Raw genomic sequence first — 15451 nt, forward strand, 5'->3', positions numbered from 1 at the left:
CCACCTGTTGGTTTGGCATGCTCTTGACAGTGCTTCGTAGCATGTGTTTGCGTTTTCATGTGGACTGAGATTTTTTTTTTTAAACGGAAGAAGATAAAACTCAGTTTATAAAAACAACCGTGTATGTTGGACATGGCCTTAGAAGTAAATCTCGACTATTGACTCTCAACTATTTTTTTATGTCACCATTCAAACATTCACAGAAGTCTTCAGTTGACTATATCAATATATATTGACAATGACCGTTGCAATAATAAACTCCTAATTTATTTATATTATTTAGTATATATTATTAGTACCTAATTTATTTACATTAATTTATTATAACTCCTAATTAGCAAATTAAGTGATTTTTATGGAAAACCCTTCTGCTATAATGTCTCCACCAATGTCAAAAGAAACCTACACCCTTGCGTAAAATTATAATCCAATTGATTTATATGAATGCTTTTATGTCAGAAGAACAATCCTCAGCATGGACAATTCCATAGAGGATCCATTCTTACATGTATACACCCTCACTTCATGTCTGTTACTCCATCTTGATGGAGAGTTATCTTTTTATGTGAATCGATGGGGATACGATTGAAGGAGTAAATCCATAAATCTTCTGTATCCATCTCCCTCCTCAACATGGATCGTTTGAGCAGGCCTGCGGTCTATGTCTGCATGCGGGCAGTAATGCCTGGCAGTCGACTACACACTGTGCCCGTTCATGACCGGAGCCAAATCTATGCTTAATGGCTGCTGCTATTCCCACACTTTACAATGGGGCAAAATCAAGTCTCCCTACTGAGGCCGATATGGAGGGAGAGAGCAGAAATGGGGGTCTTTTGTGTAACACTGTAATGGGGTCTAATGATGTCTGTCATTATGGCAATGATGGATCGAGATGATGATGGTTACTGATCGTTTAGTGAGAGATGGAAAGAGTGAGAAATGCCAGACACACACTTTAAATCGATCCATGTTTCCCTCAGCAGATGAGGGAGTAGCTCTAAAGAATGCTAGTAGCTCTAAAGAATGCTCTCTGATCTCCGTTTTTGAAAGTCTTGTCATGATAGATGGATAAAGCATGTGCACAAATCTCTCAGAACAGGTTCAGGTTTGCCCATATGTCCGTATTCATCAGATGTTCTGTGAAAGATTTGTGAAACTGACACTGAAAGGTTACTGACCTTCAGGGTGTTATTGAGAGCACACTAGTATAGCACAACAGCAGCCTAGTCCTCTATTCCCAGCAGGCATTGCTGTCGTCTTCGTGATAACAGGGCTTGTAATAGAGTAATATAACCAGGAGCGAGAGTTAAGGCTGGTGCAGCTGACCCTCTTGAGAGATAAATTAGCAGTTGGTCTGTACTGATACCCTCAGGACTCACGAGAGCAATTGTACTGCAGCTGCAGTGTTTAAGGGTGAGTTTATCTGAAATAGCCAATGCCACAATAATTGTCATGGAAAAGGAACTTGGCTACAAATAGCAGAGACAGGCTTTGTAATCAGAACGTCTTCCTGTACTAAAGTAAAAGCTCAGAATTTATAGTAATACACTACTGTTGAAAAGACTGTTGCTTAGTATTTCAAGTACCGTATTTTCCGGACTATAAATCACACTTTTTTTTCATAGTTTGGCTGGTCCTGCGACTTATAGTCAGGTGTGACTTATTCAACAAATTAAATTTGACATGAACCTAGAGAAATGAACCAAGAGAAAACATTACCGTTTCCAGCCGCGAGAGGGCGCTCTATGCTGCTCAGTGCTCCTGTAGTCTACACTGAAAACATGTAGACGGTAATGTTTTCTCTTGGTGCTTGGTTCTAAATAAATGCGACTTGTAGTACAGTGCGACTTGTATATGTTTTTTTCCTCATCATGACATTTTTGGACTGATGCGACTTAGGTACTCAGACTTAGATACTCAGGTGTGACTTATAGTCCGAAAAATATGGTAAGTGTTTCTATTAATTTACTATTTAGTAAATTTAGTAAGTTGTAAATGTATAAAAAAGATAGACAACTTTTTTTCAGCATTAATAGTATGAAGTGTTTCTTGCACCAAATCAGAAAATTAAGCCTCTTTTACATTGAGATTCTGGAAAATACACAGGTAATGTGTCCCGGCTATTGTTTCCGGATCGTTAGATTTTGGTTCATTCACACTGTCAGTGATTTCCCGGAATATGTGCGTGCATTCACACACAACCCATAAAGCGCCCGTAATGAAACGAAACATCAGGATGTGACGTGTAATGTACGAGTCGAAAACACTAGGCATTTTAACTTACACTTAAAAAATTTTTTGTCGCGAACATTGATCTGCCTTCAAAACACCCAGTAAAAGAGTTGCACGATTACATGCGTCATCACTACGACACACTTTATGGCATTGGTTCTAGTTTTTGTTCACACAGAGCTTGTTCTGGGATTGAACCCGGCAAATATTACTAGGTCCCCAACCAGGGATCAATCCCAGGATGTGTTTGCGTTCACACAGAAGGCACTCCGGCAATTTTCCAAGACCAACGTGGAGTATGAAAGGGGCTTTAGATTGATCTCTGAAGGATCATCTAACACTGAATCTGGAGCAATGATGCTGAAAATAGAGCTTTGCCATCACAGGAAGAAATGTAATTTAAATTATATTAAAATAGCAAACAGGTATTTTACTTTGTAATAATATTTCACAGTATTACCATTTGCGTTTTTTATTTTTTATTTTATTTTTACCAAATTTACCAGAGTTTTAACATTTAAGAAATTTTACCAGCACCAAACTTCTGAATGGTAGTTTAGCTTAAAACTAATACACAGTTCTGCCCCGCGAAAACTTATCATCGTATCATGTGTCAACTATAGCAAGATATGTTGTCAAAAGCATCAAGTATTTGCAATATTAAGAGGATTTAGCATTTCTAATAAATGTACGTCTGTTACATTCTTCTTCTTATTAGGCCTATCGTTATTAGCTTACTTTTATGATTCTGCACTACTGTACGTCACTGCTTGTGGATATCGAAATTTCTAGCTACTACGTGTCTCAAGCAAAACTAAGATTAGATGCTATTAATCTTACAAACTCTCTTAAAAGGAGTATTGAACACAACAAGAAGAAATTGCGAAGAATGGTAATCAAACAGTCGCTGGTAGCCATTGACCTACTTTGTTTCACATTAAGGAAAGTCAGTGACTACTTGCAACTATTTGGTTATAATTTCTATTTTTGTGTTCAACAGAAAAAAAAATACACTTATTCAGGTTTGTAACATCCTAACTGGCATTTCTGGTTGAACTGTCCCTTTAAAAACTGTGATTATGTCTTCTCTCATTTTAGTGTAGCACAAACCAATCAGAATGAAACTGTTGCTTTCAGCCTGTTCTTGCCATTAGACTGTGGGCATGTCGAGGTTAAACCTTTTTTTTTTTTTTTTTTATTCTGTCTTTTCAGACTTACATTGGGCACATTCTTCTCCTCATTAACCCTTACAAGGACCTACCAATATACTCTAATCTGGTAAGTACAGAGTCACACATTCTTTGTTTGTTAATTTCGTTTCATTTAAATAAATGTTTAATTCATCCACATGGTTGAGAGCATTCATCTGTCTGTCTAGTCATTTTAAGCTGTTCTCTAGTTCACACTCTAAGCACAGTGCAGCACTTTCAGTTCAAACAAGACTTGATCTCATGATAAATTATTCATAGGCTTCCTGACAGTGATAGTCTACTCAACATACAGCTCCCACTTCCTGTGCCCTCTTCATCTCCCCATCAGATCTCCGCTCCTCCTTCCTCTATTTATTATTTGTATCTTCCTTCGACTTGTTAGAGGTCTTCAAGTTTAGCGTCCATCCAGCCCCGACTGCTCTGATATAGAGTCCACAGAAAGGCAGAGTTGATGAGAGCACACTCTTCAGGGACACACAGTGTGTGCCACCCGCTGCTAAGAGAAATAAAAGATGACAAGCTGACCATCTGTCCGCCGTAACGCTTTACTGGCACGTGAAGGGGAGCAGAGGAGTAGATGAAACACACACACCACACACACTTTACGTGACGTCTGTCCCCTGTTGGCCCCCTGCATCAGAGACTAATTTCAGGCATGATTTATCTAGTGTCCCCCAGACTGTGGCTCAAGAGTCAGAATGACGCACTGAGAAAGAAGGACATATGTACCATCATCTGTGATGGCCTCAGACCACCATCATGCTCAAGTCACATCACCTGAACCCCTTTATCACACACTGTATAATCGTTCTCTGTCCTTCAGTACAAAACCAACATCTTGTCCTTCTAAGTTTCAGGTTTCCCATCAGTCATTGTTTTTCTGTTTTTTATTTGTTTTGTTAGTTTTTTGGTTTAGTTCTTTTTATTTATTTATTTATTTATTTATTTCATTTCATTTCTTTGTGTGTACTTGTTTATGCTGCATTGTGGGTACCAAGTGTCCCCACAAGGATAGTAAAACCTGAAATTTTGTGAAAACATTGTGGGGACTGCAGGCCGGGAATTTGTTTTAATATTAAATTGTTATTAATTGTAAATTATGTTTATTTGAAAGTGTAACAATGCAAACAGGTTTTCTGTAAGGGGTAGGTTTAGGGTTAGTTTAGAGGATTCACGCAATTCACAGAAACAAACGTGTGTGTGTGCGTGTGTCTTGATTAGCTTTTTGTTTGGTTTGGTTTTGTGTTTTTCAAATTCAAAATTGCTTTATGAGCATGCATGTAAAAAAAAAAAAAAAAAAAAAAAAAAAAATATATATATATATATATATATATATATATAGCCAAATCTTGGAATATTGTATGTGTGTAGAAATATAATAATAACAATGAAAATAACAAAGTAATAGTAGGAAACATAATAATTTACATTTAAATAAACAGTGTAACAATTATTATTTTTTTTTTTAGTTTTGTATTTTTCCTGTTTTTGTTTTGTTTTTTATCTTTGTATGTTGTTTTTTTTTTTTGTTTTTTTTTTTTGGTTGTGTGTTTTGTTTGGGCATTCATTTTTTGGTTTTCTTTTTGTAGTATGTTTTGTTTTTGTTTGTTGGTTTTTTTTTTTGGTTGTGTGTTTTGTTTGAATTCTCTTTATTTGTTCAGTTTTTGGTTTTATTGTAGTATTGTTGTTTTGTTTTCTTTGTTTCTTTTATTTATTATTTTGGTTTATTTATTTGCTTGTTCGGTTTGAATGTTTTTGGCACATATGGCACATACAATATGCCTGTTAAGGCTGCAATTTTTGTGATTCATTCACCATTTGTCTCGCTCATTCTTCCTCTGTCCTTCATTTGTCCTCTGTGGCTGTCATACAGCTTATGTGTACAGTATGTGTGCTGTGTCTCACTGGTAAAGGGTAATGAGATCTCAGCATTAGCTTTTTCTCTCCTCAAATTGGGCTAAAATTGAGCTTACTCTGCATGTCACACACATACTAACACACATAACCTTTCTGTTTCTAACACCTAGAAATATAGCCAGATACTAAATCTGCAGTGTTGCATGAATTTATTCTTGCTGTATGAAGATATATTTTATGTTTAGGGCTTTTAGTCTTCAGATCTAAATATGGCATCTCTGTTATTACTCAAGACTCTGTGCTTGGCCTTCTAGCTTATTTCATTTTTGCTAGTCTGTGTTTAGATTAGCATTTCCTGCAAAATATACTCGTGTCTGCACGCCAGCAAAGAACAACATTTGAGTTGAGTTCAGGTGTTTGTTTTTTTTCAGGTGGTTGTTTTAATTAAATTTGCATGAAAGCCACTTTGCTCAGCATGTTGTTTTCAGTCACCTGGACAATAATCTAATTTATTTGCAGAAAGTGGATGAGACAAGAACAATCACAGCATGCAAATAAATTTAAGAATAAAGACTAAACAGTGATACTCATTTCACAAATGCATCATTGCTGTTGATTGCATTCAGATTTTTTTAGTTTTAACATTACATTTCTTTAATTGCTTGAGTTCAACGTTTGCATAAGGTAGCACAGCTAAGATTTAAGACCTGAAGTTGTCTAAAATAAAGTTTGAAATGTCTAAAGAGTGTTTAAAGAGGCTTCATGTTAATTGCTTCAGGCTTAATTAACTTCAGGAGCTTAATGCATGGGGGTTTAGAACTAATCCTGACCAGAGCGTTCAAAGAATATCACCACAAACAGTGTAATGAAGTGCACAGGGCATGGGAAATGAGCAGTGGTATGTAAATGTGTAATGTCTGTCTTCTTTCTGTCTCTCAGGTCAGTCAATTGTATCTGAGCTCCAGTGGTCGTCTGTGTTCCTCTCTCCCACCTCATATCTTCTCTTCAGCTGAGCGTGCCTATCACATGATGCTGCAGGAGCGACGCCCACAGTGTTTCATCATCAGGTGCCGTCCAATGACATGCAGAACACTGTCACTTCATTCTTCACATTTACATGTTTTATTTGCACAGTCTGTAGCTTTTTTTGTCCTAAAACTGTTGGCCTTAAACTGTTGTGTGGCTATAAAATAGATGATATTCACTTAGGTGGCTTCATCACTGCTGCAGCCTGACATTTCTGGCCCAGTTCACAACAGTGTTGACCTTCACTGTGTGATACTTGATGAGCTGGGTTAGGAAGTCAAAAGCAATGGGAATCTCCAATCCTGTACAATTGATGAATCTGCCTGGATGAGTGGGCAAAGCAACTCAAATAACGGAGTTAAACTTTGGGGCATCTGAAAATGGAGAGAAAACAGAAAAAAAATGGCAATTTCATAAAAGCTTCATCAGATATAAATACTCACCAGGGGAATATCTGGGTGTTTTAAAATTTTAGGCATAGATAAATTAATTAGAGAAAGAAATTAATAGAGTGTTAAAAATGAAATGGCTTTTTTAAGGGTTACATGTTTAACAGGCTTTTATTTAATTTTATTAAAATTTTATGGCATTTTAAATGTTTTGTTAAGGCTTACATGTTTATAAAATTAAAATATAAAATTAAAATAAATAAAATAAAATAATACATATTTATTGTGAATAATTTACTGTAAGGTCCAACATTTATTAATTGACTTACAATGAGCCACACATTTTACAGTATTTAATCATTTGTGTTAACACTAATTAATAAAAATAAAACTGTTCTTTTTTTTGTTCATGTTAACTTTAGTCTGTTATATAATATTACTGTATAAAAATGTTGATTTAAATAATGTATTAGTAAATATAAAAAATTAACATAATCTGAGATTAATAAATGATTTAGAAGTATTTTTTCATTGTTAATGGTAACTAATGTAGTTTACTAATGTTAACAAATGAAACATTTTATTTTATTTTATTTTATTTTATTTGATACATTCCCTTGTCATGTAATCACAAATTACTGAACATATATTTTTAAATAAAAATAATAATAATAATAATAACGTATATTCATTGGTTGAAAGGTAAATAAACCACAACACAGGTCATGATGATCCCAAATACATTCCACTGGAGATGCACTACCTTCTGTCATTGATGCACCAGCTTGGAGGTTGGTAAAGCTGTCCTCAGCTCAGTTAAGTGATCCTGTGCTGATGGAGAGGTTCAGATAAGATTGCGTTAGAGATGCTTGCTCCCATGTTTGGGAGTCTCGTGCATCACCCCAGCAGTTCTCGCTAAACGCTGTCACGGAGACAAATTTGCTAGGGATGGTGTAAAAACCTGTTAAAAGCTCTCAGCGAGATTAATGGATGCAGGGGCAGCGATGTAGCCCATGCTGTGTCCTGCTTTGCACTCTGGTCATCTCGGATTGCAATTAAGTCCTGTTTCACATTCTGGAGCTCCTCCACTGGCCCAATCCTGGTTTTGCTGAGCTAGAGAGGATCTGACAACTACTTTAATGCCCTCTCTGCGTGGGCTATCAATCTCTCACACACACACAGGTGAGAGCAGATCGCTGCCACCATGCTATAGTAACTACAGAACCAGAGAAACAAAAGTGCAGGAATGCTGGTTCACAAACACACACACAGACACCTACTCGCTTCTGGAATGCATTGCGCCCTTGAGTTCAGTTTCAATCCAGAATGGATTTCCAAAAAGAAATTGAAAAAAACGGGAAGAAAAAGCATCAGACCCTCCAGAAAATGATTAGTGGGAGGCCAAATGACCTTTAAGAACCATCTGCTCAGACTGCTTTTCTTCCATTCACTCTCTCTCGCGGGTCTCCGCTAGCATCCAGGCTCTTAGCACCGTGCTAAGTTATCACTGTGAGCCGTTTGACTGTGCTTTATGGCTCATTTTAAGAGGTCGTAACATTGAACAGTGGAGTAATTAATAAAGTTACTGTACGTTGTCAAGAATATGGAGTGGGATGTATGGCAGTAACGAGACAAGATATATGTCTACCAAAGCCCTTGTTAGATGTTGAGTCGTAGTGTGGATTAACACCCTGTAAATATACTGCTGTAAGACATAGTTTAGAAAAAAACTATATTGCAAATAATTCAAAGCTTTAAAAAAAGCAGTTGTAGCTTGCTAGCCCTTTTCTAAAACCTGCAGATTACCTAGACAGCATTTAAAGCATCAAAAATGTGCATTTAATTTAATTTAAATTACATTAAACAAACAGTCACAACATTGACAAACTCTCTCAACTGAGCAAACTTGCAATTATAATTGTGACCATGGACCACAAAACTTAAAGCTTAAAGCTGCAGTAGGTAACTTTTGTAAAAATATATTTTTTACATATTTGTTAAACCTGTCATTATGTCCTGACCAGTAGAATATGAGACAGATAATCTGTGAAAAAATCAAGCTCCTCTGGCTCCTCCCAGTGGTCCTATTGCCATTTGCAGAAATTCATCCGCTCCCGGTAAGAAACAACCAATCAGAGCTGTGGTCCGTAACTTTGTTTGTGTTCAAGATTTACAAAATATATATAATAAGCGAGTACACCATGAATCGATTTTCCAAACCGTGTTTTTAGCTTGTCCTGAATCACTAGGGTGCACCTATAATAAGTGTTTATATTCTGACTATTTTAGATTGCTTCGGGGGTACCGCGGCGGAGTAACCCAGTACCTTTGTGATTCTTCATAGACATAAACAGAGAGAAGTAGTTCCGGCTACGATGTTCTTCCGCAAGACGCAAGCAGTTCTGTTTATTAACCGCTAAAGCGTCAAAAGTTACCTAACACAGCTTTAAGTGTACATTTTTCGACATTAAATCAGCTTTACATTGATGTATGGTTTGTTAGGATAGGACAATATTTGGCCGAGATACAACTATTTAAATATCTGGAATCTGAGGGTGGAAAAAAGATAAAAATCTAAATACTGAGAAAAATCACCTTTAAAGTTGACCAAAAGAATTCTTAGCAAAGCACATTACTAATCAAAAATGATAAAATTTATCATGATTTTGGCATAAATAAACATACATAAATGTTTATATACATACATAAAAACTGTAATATTGGTAAATATTAGTAAAATTAATGTGTTTTTTATAATATGTTTTAAAATGTCATTTATTTCTGTGATGCAAAGCAGAATACATCATTACTTCATCCTTTAGTGACACATAATCCTTTAGAAATCAGTCTAATACGCTGATTTGGTACCACATAATATTATTAACAATAATGTTTATTATTATTATTATAAATTATATATGAAGAAGATCATTTTATTGGCATGCAAATCATATTTGTAACTTTATATTGACTTTTATGTCACTTTTAATTAATTTAATGCATCTTTGCTGAATATTAATTTCTTCTTTCATTCCCAAAAAAGTAGTATATACTTAAGATGATGCACCGTGGTTGAGAGAGAGAGAAAATGTTGATAACAATGTACTGTTTCACCCAATATCTGTGAGTCTTTAGCTTAGCAACGTTCCAGTGTTAAACTCTGTTGGAGTCGGGTGCGATATGAATAGTTGCAATAGAATTGATGTAATAGTGTAGCCTTCCAGATCAGCCAGGATGATGTAGGTGGTTGGAGGACAAACATAGCAATAGGAGATTTGAGAAAAGTTTACTTTACATTTGTGTAGAGTTTAGAGAGAGAATAAACTGCACAAAAATAAATAAATAACAGAAGCGTGGAGGCAGTATCTGGCATAGATATTGTGGAGAACCGTGTCTTATGAGCAAGTGGTTTGAACAGATCCTCAAGTAGAGCGTTGGGATACGTGAAGGTGTGTCAGAGATGTCCTCTGGATGACTCTGGTCAGATACCTGCCCTCAGGCCAGGCAGAAGAGAGGGATCTGAGGCTCTTGATGGTATATTGCTGTAGGCTGACCGTGTCATCTCATACGATGGAGTGATGTGGAGAGGAGTGAAACAGCTCTCTGACCTACTGTAAGATCTCCCATTGCTAAACATAAATCAGGCTGACAGGAGCACGCACTCACAAGAGACGCTCGCCCTGGGCTCTCTGAAAAAGCTGCTCTCTTGATTTGTTTTGTGTCTTTACATTGACAGAAAAACTTTCAGGCGGTCTGGAGAGTTTTCAGCTGCTCTCTCTCTCTCTCTCTCTCTCTCTCTCTCTCTCTCTCTCTCTCTCTCTCTCTCAGTCTTGAACCTCCCCATGGTCCATTTCACACAACTGTTATCAACACTGATAATCAGAAAATGGGAATATTACAATCATTTCTGAGAAAGGATGATGTGACACTGAAGACTGGAGTAATGATGCTGAAAATACGCAAGAATAAATTACACGTTAAAATATATTCAAATACAAATCAGTTATTTTCGATTGTAATCTTAATATTTTCTTTGGGAAAACAGACAAAATCACTGAAATTTCTAGTAATTAACTACTTTTATGTCATGGTAACATATGTTGTTCTGTCTTTAGCGTATTTCTTTTTCTATTAAACTGAGAACCACAACTTTATTTACTCACGCTTTCAATTTTCTCTCTGTCTAGTGGAGAGAGTGGTTCTGGGAAGTCTGTGGCTTGTAAACACATCCTCAAACACCTGGCTGCTCGCTCGAGTCCCAAAGGCTTCGCTTTAGAGCCACGGATGAAGCATGTAAGTCACACACACACACAACATGCATCTGCTACCTGACAGTAACACACATCTGAAAGCACATTTCAAAATCATTTATCAAAATCATTTATTCCCCATATATACAAATACACTCTACAAACAAACAGAACAAAAAAAATTAAATACAAAAATAAGTTTTACATCTACAAATAATTTAATATTTTTAAAAACAAGAAATGTATTGAGCTGCACAATTATGTATGATAATGTGTAACTCCTATAAGAAGAAATCATCTCAATTATATTCATAATGAATAATAAATCTAACATCAGATTGGTTAATGCTTCAAATATTAGTTTAAATGTCTAGTTGTTGAGCGGTTCCTGTGCAGTGTTATGCAGTGATTGTGTTTCATGCACTCATTGTGTTGAACGTTTAGTGTTTTGGCTGTGGTTTTTCTCATCTGTTCTGTTTTCTGAACCCCTGGAGGTGTTTCTGTGCTTTCAGTTACTCCAGTTATCCTTCAGAGTCATGATAGCCTCAAACAGCTGTTATTCGCTCATTCATGAGAGAATTAGATGCTTTGAATGACTATCCAAAAGCCTGAGGCGGGCGGATTGTGCTTATGGTTGAATCTCAAGGAAAGAGCCATTTCTTGTTAGCTAAAGACATATCCACATACAGAAACCACTAGAGCCGTTTAATGGCCGGGAGCAACGGGTGAATACATCTCTCTCCCTCTCTTTCTCTCTCAACACTAAAGGAACCAGTACACACACATCAGCCTCTCTTTCTTGGCTCTTAATGAGCTCATTTTTATCAAAGGTGGCTTATCGCCACCTGGTGGAGAAAATGCCAAATGCCCTGAGTAGTTGTGCTCTGGTGTAGTGAGCTGCCTGCTGTTTAAATGAGCAGCTGCTATTCTAAGAGTATATTTGTTTGTGTAAGTGAATGAAAGAATTAACATTTTTATTTATAAAAAATAATAATGCATTAATAAGTTTGTATTATTAATGTTATTACAATGTAAAAATATATTTTGCACTATTTAAATAAAATAGAATTTATATAAATAGAATGTATGCAATTTATTTTTGTGATGGTTAAGCTAAATTATCAGCATAATTAATTACTTCATTGTTACACGATCCTTCAGAAACCATTCTAATATGCTGATTTGCAACTCAGTTATTGTTAACTATTGACAATGGCTCTTCTTATCGATGCTGAAAACTGTTTTGCTGCTTAATAATAGTAAAATAGCAACTGCAATACATGTTTACAGAGATTTATTTATTTAACAGCATTTATTTATTTATTTATGCATGTACTGCATTTGGGACTAGTCACAGCACATATAAATTGTTGCTCTTTTTTTGTTTGATTGCTTCTATTGCCCTCATTTGTAAATTGCTTTGGATAAAAGTGTCTTCTAAATAATTAAATGTAAATGTAAAAATATTTACTTATTTGCTAACTAACTTACATATTTACATCTTAATAGTATATCATAGTTTTTTGTTTTTTTTTATCCTTTAAAGGCCTGCGACTTGCACGACTTCACCAAGCAACGAAACATGCAACCCACTTAAGTACTATGTATTTTTCTTCCCTTTATTCATTTTCCTTTCCTTAAACACGAACGACAACACAATGTTGAAAACCTGCATCCTATCTCTTCATCCTCTACTGCACCTCTTCTTTTCTCTGTGGGTTTCTGGAATCGTCAGTCAGCTGTCAACAAACAGACTTCATTTCTTCTTTTTCCTTAAACTCCACACTCAGCATCTTGGCCTTGACTGAGACCTGGATTCATCCAGAAGACTCAGCAACCCCAGCTGCTCTCTCTAACAATTTCTCCTTCTCTCACAGCCCCCCGTCAGGTTGGCCTGGGTGGGGGCACTGGTCTTCTCTTTTCTAACAATTGGAAATACTCAACCCACTCTCCCCTGTGCAGTTATAACTCATTTGAATCTCATGTGATCACTGTAACAGCTCCTATAAAACTCCAGGTTGTGGTAATTTTGCCTCCTGGGCAAATTTTAGGCACCTTCCTAGAAGAGCTGGATGGCCTGCTGTCCTCATTCCCGGAGGACGGGAGTCCACTTTTAGTCTTTGGGGACTTCAGCATTCATTTGTACAAACCTTATGCTACAGACTTCCATTCACTCCTTGCTTCATTTGATCTCAAATGACCTACCAGTACAAGCACGCACAAACAGGCAATCATCTTGACTTAATTAACACACGCAATTGTATTGTAGACAACATTCTGGTAAAACCCCTGCATATCTCTGACCATTTCTTCATTACATTTAAACTACATTTTGGTACCTGTGTGCCCCCACCCCCCATACCAGTTACTTTTATACTAAACTTTCGCTCTCTTTCCCCCTCCCATCTTTCCTCCATAGTATCCTCCTTTCTTCCCTCACCTACCCATTTCTCATCTCTACATGTGAATGGAGCAGCTGACACTTTATTCTCTACTTTAACCTCTTGTCTAGACGATATCTGTCCTCTCTCCTCCAGGCCAGCACGGGCTGCCCCTTCTAATCCCTGGTTATCCGATGTTCTTGGAGAGCACCAGACCAAACTCAGGGCAGCAGAGAGAAAATGATGGTGCAAATCAAAAGATCCGTCAGACCTGATGATGTATCAGTCTTTTCTTTCGGCTTTTTCTGCTGAAGTCAATACTGCAAAATCTTCATACTTACACAACAAGATTAACAGCGCTCCAGACGTAATCTCTTCAAAACATTCAATTCTCTGTTCTATCTCTGGGCATCACCGGGGTTCCACTTTGCTAACTTGAATCCTATCTCTCTGCTAGGTCTTTCAGGGTGGCTTGGGGAGGGTAGGTATCCAGAGCACATCAACTGGTCACCGGGGTTCCTCAGGGATCAGTTCTTGGACCCCTCCTCTTCTCCATATACACAACATCACTGGGTCCCATCATACAGGCACATGGCTTCTCCTACCATTACTATGGTGATGACACACAGCTCTATCTTTCATTTCATCCAGATGATCCAATGGTAGCTGCACGGATCTCAGGCTGTCTGGTGGGCTTCTCGGCATGGATGGATGAACATCACTTACAGCTCAGCCTGGCAAAGACTGAGATTCTTGTCTTCCCTGCCACTCCAACTCTACAGTATGGTTTCTCCATCCAGCTAGGCTCTTCTACCATTTCCCCATCAATTTCGGTCAGAAATCTTAGTGTAACCTTTGACCAGCTGACCTTCAAAGACCACATTGCGAAGACTTCTTGATCTTGCAGGTTTGCATTGCACAACATCAGAAAGATCAGGCCCTTTCTAACGGAGCATGCTGCACAGCTTCTTGTCCAGGCCCTTGTCATTTCTAGGCTGGACTACTGCAATGCTCTTCTGGCTGGACTTCCATCAAGTGCAATCAAACATCTACAAATGATTCAGAAAGCAGCAGCACGAAGTTCAAGACATTGATGCTTGCATAAACAACAGCCACATCCCCAGCACCTGCCTTTCTCTTCATTTATTCCTTCTTTATCTAGCTTGTACTTATTTGAATAAAGTCTTAATGTTGTATTTTTATTAGTGGTGGGCCGTTATCGGTGTTAACGTGCTGCGTTAACACAAGACTCTTATCGGGCGATAAAAAAAAAATATCGCCGTTAATCTATTCTCAAAGTTGAGTTGGGAGCTGGGTCTATACTAAGCAAGCGATGATGACTTTCACCTTGATATTTTATATAACCGACTGGCTGAGGCCAGCCTAAAAAGATGCTCAGGACATTTGACGGGCCACTGCTGCGCATCGTCACGAAAGCTTATCTTTTTCACATGTTTTTACGCCTTACTGCTTGTCGATTTAAACATTAAAGCATCCAAACAAAAGATGCGGAAAAGCTGAACGGAGTAGCTGGTTACTGGTGTTCAGTGCGCACGAGAGAGAGACAGCGACACTGAACTGAGCTCTCTTCTGCGAAGAGAAAGAAGAATTCGATATTCAAAACACTTGAACATAGAATTTGCTTATTTTTGCTCTTGTGCCGACAAATACATACAAAATATGTCCAAATATCCACCTTGGAAATTTTGCTCAAAAAACTGTCAGTTATTTCTTAAGTGAAAGTAAACAATAAACAGCAAGTAAACAGGGAAAAAATGGGATGTGTATTATATTGGATGCATTCATGGTCTCTTAAAGGGACTGCACCTAATTTAGCTACTGGCTGCTGTAATGTTAATCCAAGAAAATGAAAGAAAATCACTCACTGCTCTTGACTTAATTATTTTGTAGTTTTAACAGTCAAACCAAAAATTATTCAGACACCAGGTATAATTTTTGATATATATATATATATATATATATATATATATATATATATATATATATATATATATATATAGCAAAACTGTAATAATGTGAGAAATGTTGAAGGTGTCTGAATAAATGTAGGTTTGATTGTATATTTAATTTTTACATTGAAGACT

At 37.0% G+C, this 15451-nt stretch overlaps 1 protein-coding gene across 4 annotated transcripts in view; it reads left to right on the forward strand.

Annotated features, from left to right (window-relative positions):
• LOC113108919 (unconventional myosin-XVI-like) overlaps nucleotides 1-15451 on the forward strand; it is a 222370-nt gene that overhangs the window by 114314 nt on the left and 92605 nt on the right. For all 4 annotated transcript variants that reach the window (XM_026272343.1, XM_026272342.1, XM_026272344.1 and 1 more), the window contains exons 12-14: nucleotides 3445-3510; nucleotides 6240-6367; nucleotides 10903-11008. In XM_026272343.1, the coding sequence (XP_026128128.1) occupies nucleotides 3445-3510; nucleotides 6240-6367; nucleotides 10903-11008 (300 nt within the window). The remainder of the gene's footprint in view (nucleotides 1-3444; nucleotides 3511-6239; nucleotides 6368-10902; nucleotides 11009-15451) is intronic.

The sequence above is a fragment of the Carassius auratus genome, chromosome 9 (genome assembly GCF_003368295.1).
Source record: "Carassius auratus strain Wakin chromosome 9, ASM336829v1, whole genome shotgun sequence".
Lineage (NCBI taxonomy): Eukaryota > Metazoa > Chordata > Actinopteri > Cypriniformes > Cyprinidae > Carassius > Carassius auratus.